The sequence below is a fragment of the Tigriopus californicus genome, chromosome 11 (genome assembly GCF_007210705.1).
Source record: "Tigriopus californicus strain San Diego chromosome 11, Tcal_SD_v2.1, whole genome shotgun sequence".
Taxonomy (NCBI): Eukaryota; Metazoa; Arthropoda; class Copepoda; order Harpacticoida; family Harpacticidae; genus Tigriopus; species Tigriopus californicus.
This window is the reverse complement of record NC_081450.1, coordinates 14,186,989-14,214,375: the sequence shown is the minus strand read 5'-3', so window position 1 is coordinate 14,214,375 and position 27,387 is coordinate 14,186,989. Positions and strand designations below refer to the sequence as shown.

Sequence of the window (27,387 nt, the reverse complement as noted above, 5' to 3'; positions counted from 1 at the left end):
GAGTAATCCATTCACCTGTGACGATATTGACCGATTAGAATAGAGTTTGAATCTACCGGTAGAGGCTCCTGTCTAGATTATTATTGAGTTAAAGTTTAATGCTTCAATTTTCTTTACCCATGTTGACATACTACATGCAGACTTGGTTGATTCCAACTGCATTAATTGGAAACACCTCAAGGCCTACCACCAAGCACTTGGTGGAACAGGTTTTATATATCTCCATACGGCCTAGTTGATATCACCATCAGACCTGACTTGAGCATGTTCATTAGCCTTCAGTCTTGTATTGTATGTTCGTCCATTCCAACACCAAAAGTAGGCGATAAAGGAATTTAGGAATAAAAGGTATTGGGTAATAAATAAATAAAGGACTGAGTTGGTACCATCGTCAAGGAATTGACAGGAATGAAAAAGAAAGGAAATAAAAAGCAAATAAAAAGCACAGAACGAAGGAAAGAGCTGGACCAATATGTAATTTACATCGATATTGTGCTTTTGAACTCGGGTCATTTGGGTAGCGTCCGTATTGCCTTCCTGAATTTCCCCAACGAGGGCATCTCCCTGACAGTTTGGGGTAGCAAGTTCCACAGAGAAACTGAGCGCACATTGAATGCATTCTTTCGGGCCTGAGTTCTCGCCAGTGGGGTCCACAATTCTCGTCTCTGTGTGGCCCTAGAGTCTCTTGGCATCATGTCCTCAAGTAAGGAAAACGAAGGCCTATCCCCTAAGCGAAAGTCTGCAAGGCCATGGAGTGCTTTATAGGTCCATATCAAGTCACAATTATTCCTTCGCTCTTCAATTGAAGTCATCCCCAGCTCTATGAGGCGTTGGGAGTAGTCGAGGTCACGGCCAATCCCACCAACATATTTTGTGAAACGTCTTTGAATGGCTTCCATCTTTGCAATATCTTGCCCCAAAACTGGGGTAAATGCAGGATAGCCATATTCAAGTGTGGGTAGGACATACGTTTTAAAAAGTTTAATTAGTACATCCCCCCTTCTTGTGGTAAAGTGCCGCCTTATCATACCCAACAACCTGTTGGCCTTGGAGCACTGCACTGACACATGTTCACTAAATTTCAGACGCGAGTCAATCCAGATACCTAGATCACAATGTGTTTGTTTTAGAGATAGTGCGTCTCCATTTATGGTGTAGTTCTGGGGCACATTTGATTTGCCAAATCTTTGTACCAAACACTTTTTGGAGTTGAAGCTCATTTCGTTGCTTGTGGCCCATCCTTCGAGATTATTCATATCCGCCTGAAGTTTCAATGCATCTCGACCACTAATTATAGAACGGGATAGCCTCACATCATCCGCAAAAAGCCGCAATGACGAGCCATTGGATACATCCATGTCATTCACAAATATTAGGAATAACACAGGGCCAAGGACACTCCCCTGTGGAACCCCGGAAGTGACTTCCAACCAATCGGATACTGCACCCTTGATCAGGACCCTTTGTTTTCTCTGTTTGAGCCAATTTTGGATCCAACCCCATAAATGTCCTTCCATACCGATCCTCCATAGTTTCTCCAGCAGAATATTATGGGGCACTTTGTCGAATGCTTTGGAGCAATCCAAGTGTACCACATCAAGGCAACCTCCGGAATCGAGCACTCGAGCGACTTGATCAACATGTTCCAATAGATTGGTAGTGCATGATCTACCACTACGGAACCCATGTTGTTGTGGAGTGATGAGATCAAGTTCATCTAGATAAGATGTCAGTTTTCTTTTAATGAGTCTCTCCATCAGTTTTCCACAGACGGATGTCATGGAAATGGGACGATAGTTCTCTGGCAGTCTGGAATCTTGCCCCTTTGGTATTGGACAGACATTTGCAATTTTCCAATCCAACGGGACCCGCCCATCCAACATTGATTTGTTAAAAATCAGAGACAATGGCCATGCCACCGAATTTCCAAGAAACTTCAGCACACATGAGGAGATGCCATCAGGTCCACGGCTGAAGGAACTTTTCAGATGTCGTATCGCCTCCCCAACTTCAGTAAACGTGAAGTGTACTAAACTCAGAGAAGCACCACCCGTCCTTTTCTTTGGTCTCCGTGTGCATTTTTTTAAAGGGGCGAACACAGAAGCGAACTGATCATTCAAAAGTTCAACCATTCTCATTGGCTCCTCCGATACTTCCCCTTAGGGGAACCTAGAGAGGGCCCACTCTAGGTTTTGTAGCCTTCCTGCTGTTGCTATATCGGTAGAATCTTCGGATGTCTCGACATGTGGCCAGCTCATCCTCATAATTACATTTTGAAGCCTCTACCTCCCGCTTAAGTTCCCCTTTCATCTTTTTGAAGGCCTGTAGGCAGTTCCAATCGTTGGTGACCTTATAATATTTCCACAATCTATTTTTTCGTCTTATTTTAGCTCTCAGTGTCTTGGTAAGCCAAGGAGGACTTTTTGTCTTTGATTTGCTCCTCAACGGAATATAAGCACTCATTCCATGTGCTATCATGTCTCGGAGCAGTATCCATGAAGAGTCCACCGTACCACTCGATACTATAGTTAGCCAGTCAACTTGGGTCAAGAACGAACTAAATCGGGCCCAGTCTCCCTTTTTGAAGTCCATGTGGAGCACTTCTTCTTCTTCTTCCTGGGACCGAATGTTGACCCCAATTTCCATAATGCAATGGTCGCTTATTGCCATATCCCACCTATTATTGACGTATTCGATGTAATCAACATCATTTGTAAGCACAAGGTCAAGAATATTCCCAGCACTATGCGTTGGCTCCGACACCAATTGCTCAAGGTACCCACTAGACAGGGCTTTCATGAGTTCAAGATCGTCCTGTGAGATCCCTACGCGGGAACTCCACTTTACTCCCGGATGATTAAAGTCGCCAACAATTAACGTGTCCCTTGATCTATCGGACAAAAACGCGTTCAGTAATTGGCGGTCACCCAAGTTGGCTGAGGGGGACAAATACACGCAAAAGATCTCAAGGGAATCAATCCTCAGTCCGCACACACTGGGGTTCTGTACTTCGATGGGGACACACTTGAGTCCTTCCCTACAGAGAATGACAACACCACCACCACGTCCAAGTTTTGTATCCACTCTATCCTTGCGGCAAAGTAAATGAAAGCCGACGAAATTCAACTCGATGTCTGTGTGCCAAGAATTTAACCACGTCTCAGTAATTAACACTATGTCCGTATCTAGGGTGGATAACAATCCTTGTAGCTCCGTGAACTTATTAACCACACTTCTTGCATTAAGGTACACCAACTTGAGTGTCATATTTAAATGGTTAATGCAAGGTACCAGATCTGGTACGAGGAGGATTTGGTTGATCTTCAGCTAGCCTCTTTCTTCTTTCGCAAGTAGTTGAGCTTTTTGTTACGGCACCGGTCCCCGACGTAGGGGTCTTCCTTTTCGAAGTGTCATCGTCCAATCCTTGAGGTTTTGCAGAGTACGTCTTGTCCATGAGAGCAGTATGTTCCTTTTTCTCTCTTTGGAGGAAATGAAGCAGAGATCTTGAGGGATGCCCTAACCTTGAGAAGGGACAGTCCCGGATTACTGAAAGTATTCCAATGACCATACGTTCATTTGCCCCGACGAACCTTGAAATATAACACTTCCTTTCGATCCTTGGGATGTCAATAAGTTCTTGTTAAGTTGAAGAGAAGAGGCGTTGAATGTTGTTGTGACCAAGCCACGTAGTAGGGACATTCATTTATTGATTTTCTACAATTTCTGTAGTTGTACCGGACTTTGATTGAAGTTAACAAGCATGAAGTAAATATAAAAGCATTGCCCCAAGCTATCTTTCCCATGTATCATATTGTGCCGTTAATCTTTATCATAGTATTTTTGAGTAATTTTTGAGAGAAATGCTCACTTGCTTCGCCTAATTGAAGTGGTGGGCATTGTTAACAAGAAGTAACGTCGTTAATCACAACTTGGTTAAGCAAAATCTCTGCTTTGTGAATTTTAACTGTTATCAGAGTACAAATATCAAGCAGATTTATTCTAATTGTCCGGGTATTTTCTCTTGCGTACTCATAATAAGTCGAAAGAGATGTCAGTGAACCAGATATTTGCAAATGATGATAAGGGAATTAAGGGTTTTGGAACAACTCGACCCAGGACAACACGACCCAGGGGACAACCCGACCCAGTGGACAACTCGCCCAGAGCACAACCTGACTTAGCGAACAACTCGATCCAGGACAGAAATTAAGCCCAATATGTTGGCTTACGCATAGTTGACACTTATGGAGCAAAGTTGAAACTGTGATGCAAAACATGTACACAATTTATCATTTGATTCTTTAAAGGCAAGTTATGTTTACATCAATCAAGGTGCGGAAATCAAGTGTAGTAATGCTTTCATCAAACTTGATTTCTTTATTCAATGCCTTACTGATGCTAACACTTTGCAGGAAAATTGAAAGTTAACTCATCAAGCTTTAGTTTTGTTCCATGATCAAGATTTCTTGGTCAATGTGTTGTGTTCAGTTATTTTATCGAGTCGAGTTGTCCTAGGTCGGGATGTCCTGGGTCGAGTTGTCCACTGGGCCAAGTTTTCCTCTGGATCGAGTCGTCAAGGGTCGGTTGTCTGCTGGGGAGAGTTGTCTTGGGTCGAGTTGCTAGTTGGGTGGAGTTGTCCATTGGGTCGAGTTGTCCGGTCACCGAAATGAAGTGTCACAAATCAGCGCTAGGGATTTCGGATAATTCGAACTCAGTAGTTGTGACTAACCCACGAAATAGATTTCGGTTTGTTTCGGGCTAAAGTCAAGATTTATATGAACTGTAAGAGAAAAATACAACACCCTTTTGATTCCTTTAAGGTTGATAATGAAGCCATTAGCAATTTAGAGGTTGAAGATCAATTCTTTAAATCGTGTTCAACTCCAGAGTTTTGGAGCAACAACTCAAGGCTCTAAGGATAAATCCGTTGAGATTGGCGAGCCTAGTCAAGTTTGAGCGTTCGGATGATCTTATAGTGACCGATCAAGGTACTTTACAGGTCCTCAGGAACTTGCGGCATCGGTCAAACCATGAACCATTGCAATATGTACAGGGATGGTATTATTTAGAATTATTAATTTGGAAGCAAATGAACTCGTTGTATTTTCCTGCAAAAAAGACTTGTCATAGGTCATTGCAATTACGTATTTCAAATTCCAGCTTCAACGAACGACTGGGTCAAAATTAAGGCCCTCTGAAAGGACTGTGCATAAAAGAGGGCAGAACGAATGATTTAGCTCTCTTTTGGTAAGCGGGTACCCCAAGATAGTTCACCCATTCATTCTGCTAAGAGTTATGTTGCAATCTTTAAGAGCTTTTGATAACTTCATTGTGAGAGCGTTGATAACTTTTGATTCAGTCGTTCGATTGAGCTGAAATTTGAAATATGTATAGTTATAGTGACCTGAGACAAATATCTTATGAGGAAGAACTTAATGTGTTAACCCACTTCCGAAATGTCAATTCTACTGATGGGAAAAGAGCAAGTAGCAAGTAATCACAGACACCCAAGTTCTACTTGTTTACAATCAGAGCTTGGCCAAGTTCAAGAACTTACGCAAGCTTAACCCAAGCAGAAATCCGCTCCTAACCTAGGGAGCCCGGAAGGTAGCTCGGGAAAATCGCCATATGGGGATTTTTTGGCCGTAGTTTTTTTTTTTTGTGCGGACTTCCTTATCGCTACCGGGATTGGAATCCCAGCAGTTGAAGACGAGAAGATTATTTATTATACTTAACTTTTATTTATATATATTGTTTGATCGACCAACGAATTGGAGTTGGCTGATCTGGCTAATCCTTGAATATAAGGTTGATCCGGAATTTTAGTCAAAAACGTGTCCAAGTCTGACTTAAATCTTGCTACTGGATCAACCCCTACATAAACCCTACGAATATTTGAGGGCAGCAAATTGAACAATGAAGGAGCCCGAGAAAGAAGAGAGTTGGACTTCATTGTTTTAACTAGCCTGGATTCTCGAGGGCTTGAAGGTGCTCTCAAAACGCACATTAAGCCTCTACGGTCACTAGAATTGACCCTAAATCCTGGGTTGGGACAAAGCTCATGAATGCTTTTGAAAACGTACAATATCAGATACCTTTCGTACCTTCTCTGAGTACTGTACAATCCCAACCTTTCTAACCTCTCCCAATACGAGAGCTCTCTCATATCTTCAATGTTCCTAGTAAAACATCTTTGGACCTGCTCGAGCTTTTGCAAACCTGCTGAACTAATTGGAGCCCAAATGGGAGAGGCATATTCAAGATGCGGCTGAACAATCGACTTGTACAGAGTTAGCATCGTGACACTATCTCTGGACTTAAACGTGCGATATATCCAACCACATGTTTGAAAAGCCTTACCAACTTTCAACTGGATATGCTCATCGAACTTTCCATTATCTTGGAGGACTACACCTAAATCCTTCATGGATGAGACCTGCTCAATGTCCTTACCTTCATCATCTAATAGTGGAGTGTCTAATGGCGTCGACCCAAAGGTCATTGAGCGGAATTTCATTCCATTCAAGGCCATGTTACTCGCAGCAACCCAGGAATAAATTTGGTCTAGGACCTTTGCCAGACAACCGGAATCCTGACCATTCCTACCAACTACCAATTTTGTATCATCAGCATAAGAAGAGATACTGACATTACTACTACCAAGCTTCTGAAGCGGAGCAATGAAGATGATGAAAAGGAGAGGACCCAAAATGGAGCCCTGAGGGACACCCGACTTGACATCATGTATGTCACTAAGGGATCCCTCAACCTTAACTAATTGTTTCCTACCACAAATGAAACTTCTTAGCCAATTGAGAACCTTGCCTTGGATCCCAATCTCATGGAGCCTGTTAACTAAAAGGCCATGATCTACCTTGTCAAAGGCCTTGGCAAAGTCGAGATAAACTACATCGACTGATTCATGGCTCTCCAGTCCCTCAATAACCTGCTCTATATGCTCAATCAGTTGGGTAACCGTGCTAAAATGTGCTCGGAACCCATGCTGGCTAGGAGGAAGGACTTCATGTATATCAAGAAATTCAACAAGTTTGAACTTCATGATCTTCTCAAACACCTTCGCAATATTCGAAGTGAGAGAAATCGGCCTGTAGTTACTGGGGAGTGACTTATCTCCCCCTTTGAAAATTGGAACAACATGAGCTACCTTCAGTGAAGAGGGGAACTTGCCCTGGTCCAAGATGCAACGCATCAAGTACGAGAAAACAGGAGCAAGAACCTGTGAGCATCTCATCAGAAACTGAGATGTCACTCCATCAGGGCCAGGGGAGCTCGAGAGTCTCAAGTCCCTGATGGCCTCTAAAGCATCCTGATCTGTGACTACAAGATCATCTAAATGCTCAGCTTGACAAGCCTTGCCAGTCCCAACAAACTCATCAATAGAGCAATGGACTGTTGCTCCTAAACTCAGTGGAGTTGAAAACACACTAGAGAACTGATCTCCAAGTATGTTGGCCATAGCCCCTACATTGTCTATGGCTTCCCCATCGACCTCAAAAGGCCCTACAGGGTGTTTGATCTTTCTCTTAGAGTTTGCATAAGAGAAAAACGCCTTCGGATTCGATCTCACCTCTTGAACAACTCTACTTTCCTTGTTCGACTGATCTGTCTCAATGGAGGCCTTATTTCTACCTTGGATTAAATCCAACTTTCTTTGAAGGCTAGCCACAACTACTGGATTCAAAGTGCTCTGGAGCCTTTTTGCTAGTTTGCAACTCTTTTTGAACAAATTCTTCTATACTTCGGAATTTTAGAATGTGCCCCGCCCTGTGAAACACATTCAGAGATTGCTAGAGTGGAACAGACGTCCTCAAAAACTAGAATCATTTTTTCTAAGGCTACATCTATGGACGATTCCCTTTTCAGCATTGAAATAAGATCAAGCTCCCCTAACCTTTCTATAATCAACGGCCAATGTTCATCTTTGAACTTGAAGAACATAGCCAAACCGACCTTTTTGACCGGTTTTACTCTAGAGCACGCCGGCTTTTGAGTAATGGTCGACCCTATCTCGAGAACATGATGATCTGACAGATTACTCGGTGTCACATGGACACACTGGATCAGATCAGGGTCATTGGAAAAAAACAAGTCAAGAATACCAGATCATGTCCAAATTTTCCATTTAGCCCTCGCTGCTTAGGTCTTTTTCTTTTGATTGGAAAGCTGACCTTTCCTCATAAAGCAATTTGAAAGAAGGGTCAGCTTTTCGTAGGCCTTAATTCTACCTTGGATTAAATCCAACTTTCTTTGAAGGCTAGCCACAACTACCGGATTCAAAGTGCTCTGAATCCTTTTTGCTAATTTGCAACTGCTTTTAAACAATTGCTTCCTATACTTCGGAATTTTAGACTCTGCCCCGCCTTGCGCAACACATTCAGAGATTGCTAGAGTGGAGCAGATAGCCAGACCGACCTTTTTGGCCGGTCTTGCTCTAGAGCACGCCGGCTTTTGAGTAATGGTTGACCCTATCTCGAGAACATGATGATCTGACAGATTACTAGGTGTCACATGGACATACTGGATCAGATCAGGGTCATTGGAAAAAAGCAAGTCAAGAGCGCTATTCTCTCTAGTTGCTACACCAACATGCTGGGAGAAATTGCGCAAGATCGCAAGCTCCTACAGCTTTTCGAACTACTGAGATGTCGATTTCGAAATGGGAATATACCCATCTGGACTAGCCTCCCACTCTACAACGCTAGCCGGAAAATTGAAGTCCCTTACAAAGAAAACCTTTGAGCAAACTGACTGGTCCAACTCATTTCTTCTTCTTCTTCTTCTTCTTCTTCTTCTAAATAAAAGATATAAGACTAAACTTCTAGAGATAGGAAGAATGAAAGCTAAAGAACAAAAGTGTCTTACCTTAAGCAGCACCTTAAAACCAAATTGTCAGAAAAAATCCAGGCATTGGACTAAAACCATTCTGGCGTGTCATCATTGGTGCAGATTCCTGCTATGTCTGTATTAGTTGATTTAATTTGTCATCAAATCAATTATTTTTGAGTAAGTATGGCCTACTATTATCCCCCGAGGTGTTTGCGTACAAACCCAAGTTGGGGCAAGTTCGTACTTGGGGAAGTTAAGGATCAGACTACTTGCCTGCCCTGTCGGTGCTCACTTCACAACGGTAGCCAATTTTCCACCTAGGCATCCCCGTCCATATTCCAGTTGTGTCTGGTCAAACCCTTAGTAACGGTCTGTCTTGTAAAAGTGATGACATGAATCATTTGAGTTTTACATCCAACGTGTCTTGTCAACGCATCATTTTGAGTTAGTAAGTCGCTTAGATGTTTAAGATGAAATTGATAAACTGCCCAAAATTTATAGCTATGGATTAGATGAAATTTCAAGTATGATTTCATAACAAATCAAGAATGAATTCGCCACCCCTTTTTGCCGTGTAATGAATATTTCCCTGATCGTAGAGCTTATCGTCAGATTTTCGTTTTATTCGCCGCAAGACCACCTGACCAACGTATAGACCAGTTTTAATCCCACAAATTTCCCCCCTCATGCTATTCAAAACTTATTTTTGTTGACCTTAAAAAAAAGAGCCATATACACCGTCAACGTACGGATTCAACGATAACGAAGAATCGGAAAAATATTTTAGGTTGAATGAAGTTTTGAAATATTTTGTCCAATTTGAGTAACAAAAGATATTTTTTGCGAATTTCAGCCATGAAACAATTTTTATTCAAGAATTTTTTTGGGAATTGAAGAATTTTGGTCATGTTTTCAACGAAAATTTGAATATCAAAGGAAACACATATCTACAACTTCTAAGTGAGTTTCACATTTTGAAGCATCCTGAAATCGTGGTCCAGGACATATTAAATGAATTGTTTGTAAATTCGACATCATTATTGCTTGAAAAATTAAGACAATTTCAAGCAGGACGATATCTCTCAACACAGCAGGAAGTTTGTGAAAATAATTATCAAGCACTTTTGCATCGAAAACCACAGTTTTTGTCATATCGTCACTATACACATTTGCTTTATGGGATGAACTAAAGTTCTCTGCCTAATTTTACGTATCTTTTTATATGAATCTTGTTATTTTAAGCTGCCCCTGTTGCGAGTCCTTGAAATAAGAAAAATCATACTAAAGTATCAATTCTAATTTCGTTATCATGTCAATAATATAATGAACTATCCATGAAACTGTTGTGTTACACATACTAATGCCATATCAAATGTCAAATGATAATTTTGAAGGCTGTTCAAATTCCTTCAAATTTGCTTTTGAAAATGGTAGGCATAATGCTGAATGGAATTGTATTCACAGTTTTTGAATGTAATGATCCCCGTTTCTTATTTTCAAATTTAGTTCTTTCACCAAGAAGCTGCCGATTGAAATATATTTGAGGTTTTAAAGAGCTTTTGCTGATACGGCCTCAATCAGCACAATTTGTATACAAGATATTTCAAAGAATTTTGAGGTTGTGCCACATGTGTTTCATGTGAGCTAATATTATGACGAAGATAAAAAAGGTTGAATAGGTCCTATAAAAGGGACCTGAAGCTGAGAAATAACCATCAATCTCGTTGATCCTCCACCATGATGAGATTGACCTTTTCTGCCTTGATTGCAGTTCTCCATGTTTCCAATACTTGGGCAGGTACGTGGCATTTGAGCTAACTGAACAATATGATTTCATCTATAATTGGGTGCAATTGAAATAATTACAAGCCTAAAAGATAAACCCGATTCACAACAACACTCTTAAACGAAATGCCAATGTTTTGAAATCTCAAAAAAAGTAGTAAGCGGACGCAGATTTTAATTCAAGAGACTTCAAGAGTCAGAGAAAAATTGCCTCTTTTCTAAAGAAACACTGTACAAAAGGCCGTCTCAAAAGATTAAAAAGTTGGACTATGCAAAGTTATCACCTCTCCCCAAGGTTCACTTGGGATCAATAGTGATTTTTGAAAGTTTCAGAACTTTCCCGCCCAAACCGCCAGTCGGCGAGCACTTTTTCTGAAACGCGCTTATCTGGCGGTTTGGAGGACCTTCAAAGCTAAACCTGTCTTGAAAGAGAGGGTAAAATGTAGCTATTGATGCCTAAATTTTGCTTCTAAGGAAAATAGAAAGATAACGAAACATCAGTAAAGCCTTCGAGAAGTTCCCAGAAGATCCCATTACTTCTAGGTGGCGGCCTTTCAATGTCAAAGTCAGCAGACAAATATAATTTCTTGGTAAAAGTGGCGTACTACACATCAAGTAACATGTTTTCAAGGTCAAAGAACCCGAAAAAGCATAAGAAAATGACGTTTGAAGCATTTTACTTTAGGTTCAAGTACGTATTTTTTTTAGAGACCTCCCCATCACAATCCCTTCCTCAAACAAGTTGCTTTTCAGAATTTCAAAGATCCGTTTTTTTGCCACGCAAATAATACTTTTCAATCTTCAATGGTTCAAAGGTATTTAGTACTAAAGGTTTCAAGTAGACCTGTAGGGCAAAAAAACGATTCCATGGCATTGATTCGGTTTCAGAACCCCCCATCTGCTGTGGGCGGAATTTCCCTTCTTTGGGCCACTGGTTTATTCACATGTTAATCGAATCTTGTTCAAGTGTAAAAATGTAATAGAAAGGATTACTCCAAAGACCTCTAGCCAGAATTTCATCCATCTGAAGCCATGGTTAGCTGTTTCAACCTCGTTGCAGAAGTTGAGTTCCCAATGTTTTACTGGCCCAATAAAAGTTACGCCTCTCTCATTAACGCTCTTATTTTGCCATAGAACTCGGACTCAATTCTTTTGTTCTTGCTATATTCAGGGTTTATTGGACATTAATCTAATCCAAATTAACCTAAAACGATATTATTTTCCATATTTGGGAGAAAAGGCAGGAAATATGATTGAAGCCAAAATTGTTCACAAAATGGTGATTAATCGAAAAAAGTATGTCGGAATCAATTTAAATCACTTGGCTATTCAAACTTGATTGATATTCAGATTATCAGTCATAATGGTAACTTGATAAGTGTCATGAATTATTGATAAAGGAGCCCCAACTGTAAAACAATTGGAAAGCAAAAGAAAGGGAAACGCCCCTAAATAAAACCTGATATAACGACTAGTGTATCTCAAATTCATGTTCACAGAAAAAGAGTTCAGAAGGGAAAGAAAAAGACAGAAAACGGGCCCTATTCATATATTTATCTCATGATCTTTGACAGCATAATAATCACAGTTTCGTTTTTCATTCTTTTCTTTGACTAAACAGTGAATTGCTGTGTTGCTTAAAACGCTTTGATATATTTGTTGTCTTCCCTAGGAAATGAGACTTTCCTAACGCCCGAGGACATGGAGCGGGCTCGAGCAACTTTAGCATCTGGGAACTTTTTAGCGGGGGGAGACTCAGAACTGGCATGTTCTTCTGAATCTCGCCGTGAAGAACGGCCTTTGGACCGAGTGTACGATGCTAATGTCCTGCGACATTGGCCAGGAGGCATTGTCCCTTACAAGTTTATTTCTAACACTTTCACCAATAATGCTAAGGACGTGATTGCCCAAGCCATCGCTCACATTGAGCAAAACAGTTGCATTCAAATTCGCCCAGCAACGCCCTCTGACGTTCACTACGTTGGCATGACCAATGAACCCAATGGGTGTTACGCCTCTTTAGGATTTTCTGAAGGGAAAGGCTTCCAAAACCAGCATCATACTTACAATCTTTCTCCCGGCGGATGTGATGTATGTATATGTTGGCATAGTTCCTACCTAAGGGTTATTCAAATCTCTCTCTTGTAAATAGTATGTAAGCACAGCGGTCCATGAGTTTCTACACATTCTGGGTGCCAGTCACGAACAAACGCGTCCAGATCGAGATGATTTTGTTTTCATTAATTGGATCAATATTGAGAGCGGTAAAGAACACAACTTCTTCAAGACCCGATCACCCACGACTCCGGCTTCGGTTCCGATTTGCAACTCGGGACCTACTTCTTCGGGACCTGACTTTTCCGGCTGTACTACATCCAGTGTCACGGATACTTATGGATTTGCCTATGATTATCAGTCTGTGATGCATTATTCCAAAACTGCGTAAGCTGTTGTCAATTAATCTGACTTTTTACCAGATCGACGTCACACGCTATCCTTTCCTGTTTTGTAGATTTGCCGTGTCCAATTCTGTTCAGACCATAACTCCCATTCCTACCGCCAGTGTGACTGTGGGAAACAATGTTGGAATGTCCCCATTGGATATCTCCAAACTCAATGCTGCCTACAATTGTCCCAACCGTAGTCCATCGAGTTCATGTGATATGTCTCTTATTGGCACAATGGGAACGCTAGATCAGAGCACGGCCATGGATGGCTGCGAGATTTTCATCACCGTTCCTGTGGGACACACCATCGAGTTCTTTTTTACTGACTTCAATGTAATTGATGTCAAGATGCATGGAATCTGATGCTTTACTTGATCTCTTTTTCTCTCTTCATATACTCAGTTCCCAGATTGCTCCAAGTCCATCGCGATCCATGATGGTGAGATCCCTTCAGAATTTAACTTGATCGGCGAGTATTGTTCCACCAATGTGCCCACGGTCTTAACGACCAGCTCCAATAAGGCTCGCTTAATGATTGGCATTCCTACCAACGGGCAATATAGTTTGAAATGGAAAGCCGTAGCCAGTAAGCAACCGTAACAATAATAGTAATATTGGGTTGGTGATAACACAATTTATTTTGTTAAAGGCCCTTGCTGTTCTACTGTGGAGGTTGCAGGCACAACACCAGGGCAAACGAGTCGTTTGGGAACTTATGACATCGAGTCTGTCACCACAACAATCAATGGCGCAACCCGTCCAGTTTATAAAATGGGCACTCAATCGTTGGCTTACACCACCTCGGAATGGGTTATAACCACCTACGATATAACAACTACCTCCGGAGGAATTTTCATCCGAGGGGGTTCAGCCACATGCCCAACTGCTGCTTACAGGCTCCGATACTACGACGGCTCAAACACTGTTGACTCGCCCTCTTGGTCAGTCAAGTGTGTTTTAGGCAAGTTGATATATTTTGTTATTGTTTTAGACTTAGGGGAAAAACTGTGTCTAAAATATGCGCATCTGACACTTTTTGGAAACTAAATCGGTTGGGATTTTGCAAACTTTGTCACGCATTCGATAAAAATTCGGACCTTTAGAGCGAATCTGACTTTGGATGGAAGTTTATTTCATGTTTAAATGAATTCGGTGACGAAATCTTTCGTGGTGTTGGAGCTGGGACGAGGAATAGACAGGAAGTGACGCCCGAAAGATCTGGTGACAACATCTGTCGGTTATTGGAACTGGAAATATTTGAACAAATACTTGGTTATTCGAACGGGACAGAGATGGAACGTCTCCAACTAAACCCTGGTGACACTCAAGGCAAATGGAACGCACCAGTTCTTGTTGTTGAAGTGTACGGATCTCTCTTCGTTTGAGTCCCGCATATTGCTCCCAAAGTTGTTCCTTCCTTGCTATGAAACGCCTAACGTGACTCAATATGACCAGGAGACGTCCCATTAGTTCTAACCTGGGGTCATCATTGGTCAGCCGTGCCTCCCCATAGAGTGCAAGGCCTAAAAATTTTTAGGCGAGCTCAAGTCCATGAAAGATAGGCAAAAAGTCAAAGTTTGGTGATGATCAATTGAGAAGCAAATTTGCTCACTAGTAAGGATTGGCTTGTAACATCATTCAATGTTCCTTCCCTTCTTTACAATTCTCCGACAAATCTACCTCAAATATCAATCAGTTGACCGACATGTTTAAGTTTTTTTTTTTCTGAATTCCTACTATGCTCAACTCTTTAGATTGTGGAGCACCCCCAACAGCAGCTGCTGTAGGGGCAAGTTCCATTTCACCTGCCAATCCTGATAGCACCATTTTGGGATCAATTGCAACTTATAGCTGTGCCAACGGAGATGAAGGATACGCCTATTGCGCCACTGACGGAACATGGAAACAAACTGATAACTTACCATGTGGAAGTGTGTCGCCTTCTACAACCACCACCACAACAACTCCTACAACCACTACCACTACCACCACTACCACCACCACTACCACCACTACCACCACCACTACCACCACTACCACCACCACTACCACCACCACCACCACCACCACCAGTCCGACAACGAATGCAACAATCCCTATTGTTTCTCAATGTGCATGGCTTTACGTACGATTTATGAGCCCAGGGCAAAAAATCGCTTTACAATACCCGTTGAGTGGTTCTTATCCCAATGGCATGCATTGTAAATGGTTTTTCATCGTAAGTTCACATATGTGGTTTGATTTAACCCAAGAAAGTTCATCAGACTTCGTTACCCTATATTCATTGTTACAGAGTCCTTTCGGAAGTCATATTCAGGTTAAAATCGAACGACTTGACGTGCACCCAACCTCTTGGTGTCGCCGTGATAATTTTACCATGTTTGGCGTTGGAACCACTGGACTTCGATTTTGCGGAACTACCACCAACCCATTCAATTTCACCAGTAACACCAACTTCTTGAAGTTTATTTTCAACTCTGATCAATCCATTGGAGCGACAGGATTTAGAGCTGTTATTGAAGGTAGTTATGCGCTGAAATTTTCTATCAAACATAAAAAGCTTTGGTTAAACACCCACGTGCATCGTTTTCCTTCCAGTTGTGTAAACAGGAGAAAATTCAGCTTGCAAAATCCCAGCCTACTTGGGAAAAAGGTGTGACGACCCATTCAATCTACAAAATTTCTTTTGATTTCATGTTCAAGGCGACAAATGTGACATATGATTACAGTTAATGACAATAAAAGCTGTTTTTGACACTTTACATTTCAACGTCTTCGTTTTGACAAGTTCTCGGCAAGTGTGTTTTTTCGAGCCTCCATCCTTACAAATACCTGCTGTTTTGGTGCGGCCCACATGGCCGAGACCCATTTGTTTTAACCTCACAAATTGTGGGAAAAAAGTCAGCTACGAGCACTTTGGCCTCGAGTAAGGCAAATCTCATGCTCATGCAATCTCTGGGCCCTTGACCAAATTTCAAGAAAAAAATAGGTGTCGATTCGTTTTGGATCGATTGAGAATTGCACGTAACTTGTTTGAAATCATTGCATTACTATAATAAACTAGGAGAACATTTTCATCTAGTTGGCGTAACACAAGTACATGTCAGTGATATTAATGGTTTATTGGAAATGAGTAAAACTCCTGTCCATTTTTGAGGCGAGTATGGATCAAAAATTGAATCACATCTCGTGGTTCCCAACTACCAGTATTACAGTTATTGATCAAATGTCCACTATACTAGAATAGTGTCAAGGGTTCAATTTTCTAGGAGCCCATTCAATGCACTGCATTGTCCATCGGCTGAAAGGGTTAAACACGCATTTGAATTAAATATTCGAGGACTTTACGATTCTATGCCTGTTTCGACGACTTCCCGTCACCAATGATATAAATGAACTGTATTTTCTTCTTAGGTTTTTATTTTCCTTTTTACACTTCTTTTTTCGTATTCCCCGTTGTTTTCTTGATTTTTTCCCGCCTCTTCCCCCGATTGGTCATAATCAAAAAGGGCGGGAAATTTTGAATGAAAGAAGGCACGACAAGAAAAACTCAAACATATAATTATCGATTCTCGTTCAACCAATGCCAAACTCAGCTTTGATACAGTCTCATTCGAGTTCCAAAATTATTCGAAAATGAAATTATTCCAGTCAATATTATAAAGTGCTCGTGTTTTTGCTACCAACCGCTCTGATTAACTCTTTAGGCCCTTAGTTTCCAGTTGAGATTAAAGGAGAGACATAGTGGAAGGCCATCATCTATAGCTGTAGACCAAGCTATTAAGTACGAAGATTCAAAGCCGATTTCCAATTTTTGTTTCATGAAATGGTTTGCACAGATGAGAGGGGATGGTCGTCATCCATGCAATGAAGAGAGGTCTTGTTGGCAATATGAAGAAATCAATACCTGCGAAAATCTTGTAGGTGCTGGCATCCGATGTTCTGAAGAACAAATACTAGAAACCCGGCATTGGTCTTTAGAACAACGATGGCTAACACAAGAAGGCTGATCTCTTTCCTATTCAAAGCCTATTAGTATCAAAATATCGTGGAGGCCAGAGCGAAGGAACAATCTTTCGAGTCCGTTGCTCGAGCCAAGATTGAGACAGCAATAAGCGACAAAAAGACATGCAAAATGATAAACATTTTCCGAGGGAGTATAATTTGTGGCTTGCATGCTGCTCTTTAACAAGAAGTTTGCCTCAATCTTAACTTGCCCTGAACCAAGGGAAAGTGGCGCATTGCTATTCAAATTCACCATCAAAGTTTTTTCCTATCTAATTCGACAGCGAGAGGGCCAGATTGGAGATTTGAGAGCAAAGTAAATACTACAGAATTCTTAAATAGGATACAACAAGCACTAAAGGTTCAAGTCAATTCTAAATCCACAGAAAAGCTGATGAGAGGAGGTTCTAGAGTAGACTAGTTTCTCTGCATTCCATAAATCTTTTTCATTCTCCTCTCGTTGCAGACAAACAAACGGATAAATAGAACTATACGCTCTAAGATGCTTAACTTTAACAAGGTGTTTTTCGCTCAGAAACTTATTGCTGAGCTATTCTAACACCTGAAATACAGCAACAACCCATCTGAGAGATTTTTCAAAGGTATAATTACTCACACTTTTGACATCCAATATGGTGTACTTGCAGCATACCAGCGAGTTTTCATCATCTTTTCCGTTAAATTGTGTTAAAAAAGCCAATGGTAAGTTTAGAAAAGTGGTGCTTTTAAAGCAAGTCACCATCAACTTGTGAAGCTGTGCTTTTACTACTAGTATTTTGTCGAAAATGATGATTGCAAAAGAGTTGGCTCGTAATCAATCATGCCGTATGTAAGTCTTGTAAAATGACTATTTATATTTCATAGTTGTTCGGAATTTTACCCAGAGAGAATCCGGTTACATCTTAGAGTGCTCAAATGCCAAGAATTATAACACGCTATTTCAATGCCCCCCAAAAAGGTGAAAACATTTTAGTTTTTTTGAAGCAGGTGGAAAAACCTCTAACCTATTTTATTGTTTATTGTTTGGACAGACAAAATTCAGAAAAGCTGCCGTCAGAGGGTGCAGCATTCAGCGCTACTTTTTTTTGACAACAGTAACCTTATCTGCTAATGCTAATGGCTACCCATTACTTTTTCATTTGGGTTTACATATTGTTGGGTTAGACCAAGGACGACTTCACCACTGGACAGCGACGGGGATGGGAGAAAATGAATAATTTCATTAGCAAAATTGTTCGCCATCTTAGGAAATCGTTCCACAATTATTTTAACCATTTAAGTCCAACATTCACTTGCAGAGTATGACAGTACATGGCAAGTGACAAAAAAAATGCAAAAAGTATGAAAAAAATGTGTTGTCAACATTTTGTCAGTAGAAAGAAAGGTGGTGACAATTACTTCGTGGTAGGAACAGAGAGCGCTCTAGAATGAAATCCCAAATATTTACACTTCTCTATAGGGCTTGTCAAATGAACGCGTTTATGAACAACTGACGTTATTCCATGGCGTAAAATAAAAAAACATGCTGCCAACGACCTTCTTCAAACGAAGGGCAATGGCATGTGGAGTCTTGCTCCGGTGCTTTTTTTTTTCTTGCTTTTTCATTTGAATTTGGAGTAATTCAAGAAGTATATTAAGATATCGACGGAGAGTCGAAGTAAATCAACCAACTTCAACCGGCGTTGTCAATGAACGGATGTCGCGTTTGTTGTCGGACGAAAAGGGTTGCCAGAGAATACAGGTAACCCATGATTTGGGCAGTTTTCTCAAAAACTCAGTGCTAAGTATTTACATTTACTTCACTAATCAGGCGAATCTTGACCAATCCAAAATGGCCTCACTTGAAATTCATTTTTGTTCAAGTTGGGTTATTTACTTGGAATTTCCGTCGATATCTGAATATACTTCTTGAATTGAACCAAATATAAACGAAAAAGTAAAAAAAGAAATCATTCAATTAAACTTTTTTATTTTTTTCCAAGCATTCAAGCTCTTTTTGAATACTTACTGAGTATCAATATTGAATATTTTACCTTTTTATGGAATGAATTCTACCCAAGAATTTCAGTTAAACAAAAACTGATGAATCCCGACTGATGACAGTTGCAGGTTTGAAACTATCACACAAAAGTCATGGTGGTAAACAGTATTAGAAGTTCTCAATTCTGAATGAGCATAAGAGGGAATAAGTTGACGGACAGGATTCGTGACATCAGAATATAACATTAAATATGTAGCACGGATAATTTGAATGCGTGGACGTCGATCTTAGTTACCTTCTTATATTTTGATCTGGTTTCAGCTTCGGTTTCTCGGCCGCACGTGAAGTTTTTGAGTGGTTCTTTAATAATAATAATAAAAGTTCTTTTTGTCGGCGTGTGGGCTAGGGGATTTTGCGTTGATATGCCAGATACACCCTGACGCATAAATGCGTTCCTTTTGCCTGTTGCATTGTTTTAAACTGGAAATTCTAGTAATTCATCCAATCTGAATTTGAAAACTTGTACGGTGGTTTTGAACTATTGCTATTCAAGAAGCAGCTCCTATTCTGACTATGTTGAAATCCTTCGTTAGCATTATTTCGATTTAATTTCCCTCGATGCCCCTTTTCCGTTTGCTGTCAATGTCTTTGTTTCTGCAATAATTTCAACCCGCACCACGTCGAGTGACATTGGCTGACTTTTGATGGCTGGATGCCGTCTTTTTTATTATTTAAGAGGAAGGGGGATTGGCCTGTAAGCTCACCCAAACAAAATACTTTCGATGGTATATGGTTAAAATTGATGTAACATTTTTTAAATGTCGGTATGATTGAGGCGGCGGAGGCTTATGATGGTGTCTCACTGGTTATTCGAAATCAAGTGTAGGTTTATTGGACCAGTAGAACAAGAATACCTCAAAGGAGAAAGGAGGCAGAAATGAGCAGAGTTGTTTTTTTTGCGTCCAACGTCATCCTGATACCATAATTAGCTGGCTGACGCCAAGAAAAACCAAAACAACTTATCCATGTGGTCCTTCGCCCAAATACCAAAAAAAGAAAAGGAAAACAACAAGAAGAAATGGCAGGAGAACCTTTGACATATCCGGATTCATGAAATGACCACGGGTGGTAAATCAAATTGCACACCATGGCGATAGAGACGAGGAGTTCTTCGTCGTGGAGAGGGAAGATTTTCCGAATCGGTGACTGCTGTTGTGGGCCTTGGGGTTGACCTGATGTTAGGCAAAGAAAACCGCAATTGCGACGGAAAGTCTCGCCAGGGGTTTCAATGAGGTGTAATCGTCCGTGAGGAAGACGCTTGTTTACCTTCCCCCCAACGACCAATTCTTATCAATCACTGAATGATACATGACGTTATCTCCAGGCGAGAGCGGGACAAATCAAGTCGACCAGCACACTTAGCCGCACTATCACGTCCCACTTGGCATCTCGTGGCAAATTCAGAATGAATTGGGGAAACAAGGATAGCTCGGGCATCGGGCAGATTTCCCCGAAGATGAAAACCCAAAAAGCCAACCAAATAAGCTGGACTTATTCCTTCAGAACGAGGAGTGGATCGCCAAGCAGACAAAGCCTCACGGAAATCGGGATCATTAGAATTGACTTTCTTGAGTGTGCAAGTGAGCAAGTGTTTCATGGATTTGACGCCTGATTCGGCTAAACCATTGCTCTAAGGGTTGTAAGGTGAAGATCGAACTCAGACCGAAATTGAGGGCCTTTATCAATCTTCAGCCACTTCGGGAAACCAAGCTCGAAAAACCACGACAGAAGAATCCCGCAAATGGGGGACGTGCTCAAACTTTTCTTTCGCACCACAAATGGATATCCGCTAAAACGATCATCTAACGAGAGAAAATGGTTTCCTTCTACTTCAAAAAGGTCCGTCGAAACATTTTCCATTTGATATGAAGTACTCCGGGGATTGGGATGGTAGCAACTTCAGACAAGCAGAGCACCCTTCAATCGCTAGTTTGATCTCGTTGGCCATCCATAGCCATGAATAAAGTTGACGGGCCAATGTACAAGTTTTTCATGTTCCCGAATGTGATTGTGAAGGCGAGAGATTAGTGTTGAACGTGCAGGACGTGGAACAACGAGACAACAGCCGTTCAAAATGATGTCTCCCTGAACCCGGAGGTTGCTAAACATTGATGTAAATGAATCGAGATCAGGTGGTAGCAATCCCTTTCTGATGTAATCCCGTAATTCTCTATACTCATTATCCACGTTATCCAAAACGAGGGAGAAAGAAGGGTCTGCCATATCGATAGTCAAGCAAATTGCCAAATCCAAACTTGAATCTGAGGGAAAAAACGGTGATCGACTGAGAGTGTCAGCTATGCAGTGGACCTTTCCCGCCGATCATTCTAATGAAAACGTGTGCGCTATCAAGCTTTCACGAATCCTCTGGAGTCGGTCGTTGGCAGAAACCAAAGGTTTCTCAAACACCCTGAGAAGTGGTTGATGATCCGTAATGACTTTATATCCCCGTGATCCACGTAAGTCGAAATCGCTCTTCTGTATAGCCCACATCACCGCAGAACATTTCTACTCAATGGTTGCGTAATTATTCTGAGCAGGAGAAAGAGACCGTGAACCACATTGTATAACTGGAAGATGACCCATTCAATCCCTCTGGTTTAGGGTACGTATATCCCAAACCGTGAAGACGCGAGGCATCTGTTAAAAGTTCGGTCTTGAGATTGGGATTAAAGGATGCCACCACTTCAGAGGAGCAATGAGTTTCGTTAGTCCGCCGGAACTCAACATCATGATCCTCTTGCCAGACAAAGGCATTCTGTTTCTTAAGGAGTTCCCTCATAGCAACTGTGGACTGAGCCAGATCAGGTAAGAAAGATCCAAGTTGATTGGCGAGACTCAGGAACGATCTCAACTCGCTTATGTTCTTAAGAGTTGGGAATTCCGGAATCGATGACAACTTAGATGGATCGGACCGAACACCATCAGAATCCTGCAAATTTCATCGCTTGCCCAATAACTAATTTATCGAGGGACAAGCAAATTCCTGCCTTACGGTAATGATTCAAGACAATGCGTAAACGCCAAAACAATTCACCACGGGTTGGCGCCTGGACCAACATGTCGTTGACAATTTTCATAAGCCATGGTAAGCCCGTGATTGCTGCATCAGTACTTATGTTGAATTCGTCCGAACTTAATTTCAAACCCAAGGTATTTAATCGGTTAAGCCCAATTTAAGCTTGAGGAAGCAAAATGAGAAATCACTTGCCACCCGCTAGAACGGTGTTGGGCGTTGGAACGCCGCCGACATCCCACCAGGTTGCCCCACTCGTTTCAAGATTGCAACGCCAACTTGAGTCATGAGGTCTTCCATAACGTCATTTTGCTCCAATGCCAACTTGCTGTCGTCAATGACCAACTCATCATAAATTTCCGCAATCCTTTTTTGATCCAATTTTTAAGATCTTTGAAAATGGACAGCACTATTTCCTCATCGATTTCATCACCTGCCGCTGTGCCATCCAATAATCTCGTAAAATGACCTTTATGCGTACGATCCGACGCTAATTTGGTCGCCATGCTTGTGAATTTGGTCTAGCCTCACTACTTGATAGACAAAGGCTGCTTTTCGCCCAACACCAAGACTCAACGTAGACGTCACAAATTACAACCGAACCAAAGGGAAAGTCGGAGTAGGAGCGATGTTCTTCCGATATCACGGTTTACTTCCACTGCGCCATGTTTGATTAAGGCGGTGGAGGCTTACGATGGTATCTCACTGGTTATTCGATATCAAGTGTAGGTTTATTAGACCAATAAAACAAGAATACCACGAAGGAGAAAGGAGACAAACATGAGAATATAACAATGTCCTGGCATCACCTACAAATAAAATCACCTTCAGAGAAAGCTCGAAAAGTCGTCGCAAGTATGAAGGCAGAAGAAAAATATGTTCTCAGGTTAACGGCGACACTTATCGAGCCTCCCAAGGAGTAGTTTTAGGGAATGCTCCCGCGTCTCTGCATTCAGGGTCCCTAGTTTTCACAAGGAATAATGCTTCTGTGTAATAACTAGTTCAAAAATGAATAAAGTAAATATGAAGCATCACGCCGGTTATGCCTCAATGGCAATATGTTGGGTTTTGGTAGTTTAACAAGTCAAAGAGATCGAGGTCCTACAAAAGACCTAAATGGATTTTTTGCCTATCCACTGTTTTCGTCATCCAGAGGTCTTCAAAATTTGTCCAGCATCTGGAATGAATCCGCATTACCTCTAAAACAAACAAAAATCATCACTCCAAAACTGTGCAAAAATGATAATCAGCTAATCACGAACAAAGTCATGCGAAAAAAAGTTCAAAAAATGGACTTGTGAATCAGTCGGACGGCGCCTTTCAAGGATCATTAAATGTTAGGAAATTATTACCGAATTTTCAAGCTTCTCACGCAAAAGCGGCGATTTATGCGTGTTGGCCTCGAGAGAATGGATGGGAATGAAATAAAAAATCTCGATAAACGCTAAAGATATTATCTTGCCTGAACAAGGTTGCACTTCCCTCGGGAACCAAATCAGCTCATCAGTGTCTTTGCTCCATATGCATTGAGAATATTGACCTGAAAATTAGATATAAGATGTTCATGTTTTAAAGCACTGCAAAATATTTGTGTTGGATTTGACTTAAGTCAAAACCCCAATGTAAATGCAATAATAAAGGAAAAATAAATTGTTTGTAATTTCTGAAGATTGCCAACTACTTTCTTGACATGTAGCAGCATAGGCAAACATGGCTTAATTGCCAGGAGTTCGTTACTTGTGACTTGCTCCTTCTCGGTCACTCGATTGACCGAGCATTGGTATTCCACAGTGGTTCCCAATTTAAGGCTGTCCTTCGGCCAATCTTGAACCATGTTCATGAATGGTTGGGGAGGGTTTTCAGCACATGTCCTCGCTTTGAGCAAAAGAGATTGCAACGGATAAGTCCAATTCAAGCTTGAGGAAGCAAAATGAGAAAAGTAAACATACGAATGCAAGGTTGAATCTTGCTAGGGTTCCATTTCCGGTTGGCGGAGCAATTGGCATACCAGTAAGGAAACGAACCATCTTCAAACATAAATCCATTGGGGCACCTGTATCTCGAGTAGTCGAACTCGAACCACGACCAACCACCCTCGGGTGGAGGAGGGGGAGCTTCTTTGCATGGGAGTTCTAGAATTTGGGAAGTTTGGATTTTGAAGCTTTGTCTTTTCGAAGCACAAGTCGCATTTTGCACAAGAGGTTTGAGTTTTCCAGCCAAGGGTCCATTTTAAGCCAGATGAGCGACAAAAAGAAATAGCATTTGTTCCGTCCACATACCATGGATGAAGGGCCGGCCTTGATGTTGATTCCCGAAAAGGATGGGAAACGAAAACTTTTGACCCGAGCACTAGTTAACTACCTTGAAAGCTTTTGGAGTTTGAGGAGAGAACCTCGTAAATGGGCTGAATTCCTAAGACCTATCCATAGACCACTAGATTCCAGTGGTCTATGACCGATCTAACGCCTCCGGTTTCTTACCCTAATAGGGGCAATCAAATGCAATATTGGGACATTTAGGCAAGCTCTGTTTGGTTTATTTGCTTGCCGGTACCAGTACCAGTGATGTTAAATTGAGGCTTCAAATGCGTTCTTGAGAGGCTTACCTTTCCTCACGGTAATAAAAAGTCAGCTTCGTTTTGTCTAAATGAACAAAATTCGAATTTTCCCAAATACTTCACTATTTTTCTTTGTTCTCACTACATGCCATTAGGACACTATGGTATACAAAGTGATGAGCGAGTTCGGTAAAAATAGGAATCGTACGATTCTTTTGATATTTTGACGTTTTGCCGGACTTGAGTACGGCAGAGGACTCGAGTCTTTTACTAAAGTCAGGTCAAGCAAAAGGACTCGTCTCGAAAAATTCCAACTAAAAAAAGGAATATTTTCTTTTTGACGAGTCCGCGCCCGAGTCCGGCCAATTTCTCCAAACTCGAGTCCGGATTGGCCCCAATACTAGTATACAATAAGTGATTCAATGATTTTTTCACCGACGGCTGCAAAAAGAGTGTCAAGGGCCATTACGTTTGTTTCACTTTTTAAGAACCACCATGCCCTTAATCAAGAATACTATAGTTGGGAATCAAAACTTACGACACCAAAGTGTAACTTTCATTCAAAAGAATATAAATTATTTGACTTGAAAATATCTGTGTTTCAAGCACCAAGTTGATGGGAGTGGTTAATGACAAGATATGAGTTTACCGCTCTAGAAAGTGCGTGCCAGAGAGGATCCGGTCAGTGGTTCAACGACTTTAGATTTAAAATGCAGAGATTTGGCTGGCGGGCAAAACATAGATATTTTTTGCCTGGAAAATATGCCTGAATGTCTATGTCTTGATTTAATGCATGATATTCGTAAATTCAGGCCAAAAAAAGAAATACTGTATGGTCCAAACTAATCCCAGCCGCCTAACATATATATTTACAAAAAGTCTCAAGATTGAAAAATAATATTTTTCTTCGTAATCCCTTAGTGATTAAATTGTTGCTTTTCTATCAACAATCATTTTTGTAGCTTTAAGGAGTTATACAAATGTTAGCTGGCGTTGGACTCTGAAGCCGCAAATCGGATGAACATAAGATATTCCAGGGTGATCTTGATGAACATCTTAACGCTAACCATAGAGTGAAAATGGCACCACTTTGCTTGAAATGATTTTAGTCAGTTGAATCGTAGACAGAATCATGGCCTGTGGACCTCTTAGGCTACCACCTTGAGGTTACACAGGGCTTTTGAAACTGTTCAAGGCTTGTGTCTGAGTGGAGTTGTTACAACTCTTAATATGAAAAAAGGGTACAACTTACGAACACATTTTTCGATGTCTGTCTCGCTCCATGCCTTTGAAGATAAGCAAAAAATGGTCTTGGTGTTTTTGCCAGTGCTTGGAAATCCCCAATATTTCAACGGACAACTGATGTGAGAGCAAATAAGATATTACTGGTTAAAACTTCGACATAAAGGAATAGGGTAAAACATTACACTCCACACCTGTAGGTGATTTCATGCAGATAGCTTTTGTTCCTCACCGCCAGATCCCAATCGTACCAGCCTCTGTCGTCATTATTCACCCTGGGTGGGTCACTTGTGCAGTTGACGGCTGCAAAGGTATATCAAACGGAGGGTCAACCGTACGAATATGCTCCCTTAACTCCTAGCTAGTCCGGCACCCTTACGGGTGAGAAATCAAGCACTTACGGATACATTTGGGCTTCACGCCTAAGCTCCAATCAGCGTATTTTTCACATGTTAGCGTCAAAACACTCGTTTCCTCTTGGAAAGCTATCAACTGGGGTGTTTCAAAGACATATCCTTCTGGACACGTGTACGTCACATTAGTACCATAGAGTACAGATTGGTCCTCTGGGCACTTGGTTGCACCGCCTTCATTGTGCCAATCTGATGTACCCTCTATCGAGTTATTGGCGAACCAAGGAGGACAAGGGCAAACCACGGCTGAAATAGAATACGTACAATGTTAAAAAAGTTCAGGCTACTTCGGTTGAATTTCAAACTTACGCTCGCATTTAGCCGATTTGTCGAACAAGTATTGGTACTCCAGTTGTGACAAACTGCATAATGCGTGATGTTCGTGGAACCTTCGAAAACAAATCCATCCGGGCACTCGAAAGACACGTAGTCCATCTAAACGTAAATTCTGATTAGAGACCATGATCTCATGCATTACCTTTATCCAAGCATACCTCCTTGATGACCACCCGCGACCTTGCTCATAAGTGGTGGAATAATTTCGAAAGTACCGACTTTCGTCGTCCTGCACAAATTCCGGGAAATCGGGTTCTTCCAAACAGGCCACTTCTGCCTCTTCAGATGGACAATCTGGTACACAATCACCCATTCCAGAATTTCTCCTTCCGCATTAAGCGCTGAAAAAAATGCAATTTTCGAAAGAGTTTCATTGGGTGTTCGAGGTTATATGCGGCAATAAAATGTTTGGTTTACCGGTTGGACACCAAGCCGATAGAGTCCCAAAGTGGAGCACTTGTTATAAGTGATTTCATTGCGGTTTCCTTCCTCGGTAATGTTCCAATAGTTAAAGGGAAATATGCATTGCTTTCCCTGTGATGTGTAACACACTAAATCAAATGAAAAAAACATTTGAATCACGCCAACACCTTACCATCCCATGGCCAAAATGCCTACTCATAGAAATATATTTACCTCTTGTTCGCAAAGGCTTTGCTTCAAATTATTCTGGCAAGAGTCGTTATAATGAACTTCAA

At 41.3% G+C, this 27,387-nt stretch overlaps 2 protein-coding genes across 2 annotated transcripts; one reads left to right on the top strand and one right to left on the bottom strand.

The window, feature by feature from the left end:
- Positions 1 to 10,575: 10,575 nt before the first annotated feature.
- LOC131890105 (zinc metalloproteinase nas-34-like) lies at positions 10,576 to 15,841 on the top strand. The gene is made up of 9 exons (XM_059239384.1): positions 10,576 to 10,645; positions 12,305 to 12,723; positions 12,785 to 13,074; positions 13,145 to 13,412; positions 13,482 to 13,665; positions 13,729 to 14,040; positions 14,834 to 15,297; positions 15,373 to 15,601; positions 15,678 to 15,841. Exons 1-9 carry the CDS (start codon positions 10,585 to 10,587, stop codon positions 15,683 to 15,685), a joined length of 2,235 nt encoding a protein of 744 aa, XP_059095367.1. The 5' UTR covers positions 10,576 to 10,584; the 3' UTR covers positions 15,686 to 15,841.
- Positions 15,842 to 22,818: 6,977 nt separating this feature from the next.
- LOC131891202 (sushi, von Willebrand factor type A, EGF and pentraxin domain-containing protein 1-like) lies at positions 22,819 to 26,816 on the bottom strand. The gene is made up of 7 exons (XM_059240726.1): positions 26,663 to 26,816; positions 26,342 to 26,599; positions 26,135 to 26,243; positions 25,951 to 26,057; positions 24,091 to 24,273; positions 23,879 to 24,016; positions 22,819 to 23,681 (listed from the first exon to the last, which is right to left on the bottom strand). Exons 1-7 carry the CDS (start codon positions 26,814 to 26,816, stop codon positions 23,479 to 23,481), a joined length of 1,152 nt encoding a protein of 383 aa, XP_059096709.1. The 3' UTR covers positions 22,819 to 23,478.
- Positions 26,817 to 27,387: the final 571 nt, after the last annotated feature.

Excerpts from the sequence above, each read along its gene's own strand:
- LOC131890105 (XM_059239384.1), top strand. The coding sequence starts at position 10,585 with ATGATGAGATTGACCTTTTCTGCCTTGATTGCAGTTCTCCATGTTTCC. Across the intron at positions 13,413-13,481 it reads TCTTTTTTACTGACTTCAAT|TTCCCAGATTGCTCCAAGTC; the intron begins GTAATTGATGTC and ends TCATATACTCAG. Across the intron at positions 15,298-15,372 it reads ATTGTAAATGGTTTTTCATC|AGTCCTTTCGGAAGTCATAT; the intron begins GTAAGTTCACAT and ends TCATTGTTACAG.
- LOC131891202 (XM_059240726.1), bottom strand. The coding sequence starts at position 26,816 with ATGGTCTCTAATCAGAATTTACGTTTAGATGGACTACGTGTCTTTCGA. Across the intron at positions 24,274-25,950 it reads AGACATCGAAAAATGTGTTC|AACTCCCATGCAAAGAAGCT; the intron begins GTAAGTTGTACC and ends CCCAAATTCTAG. Across the intron at positions 24,017-24,090 it reads CAAGATTCAACCTTGCATTC|CGAGGACATGTGCTGAAAAC; the intron begins GTATGTTTACTT and ends TTTTGCTCAAAG.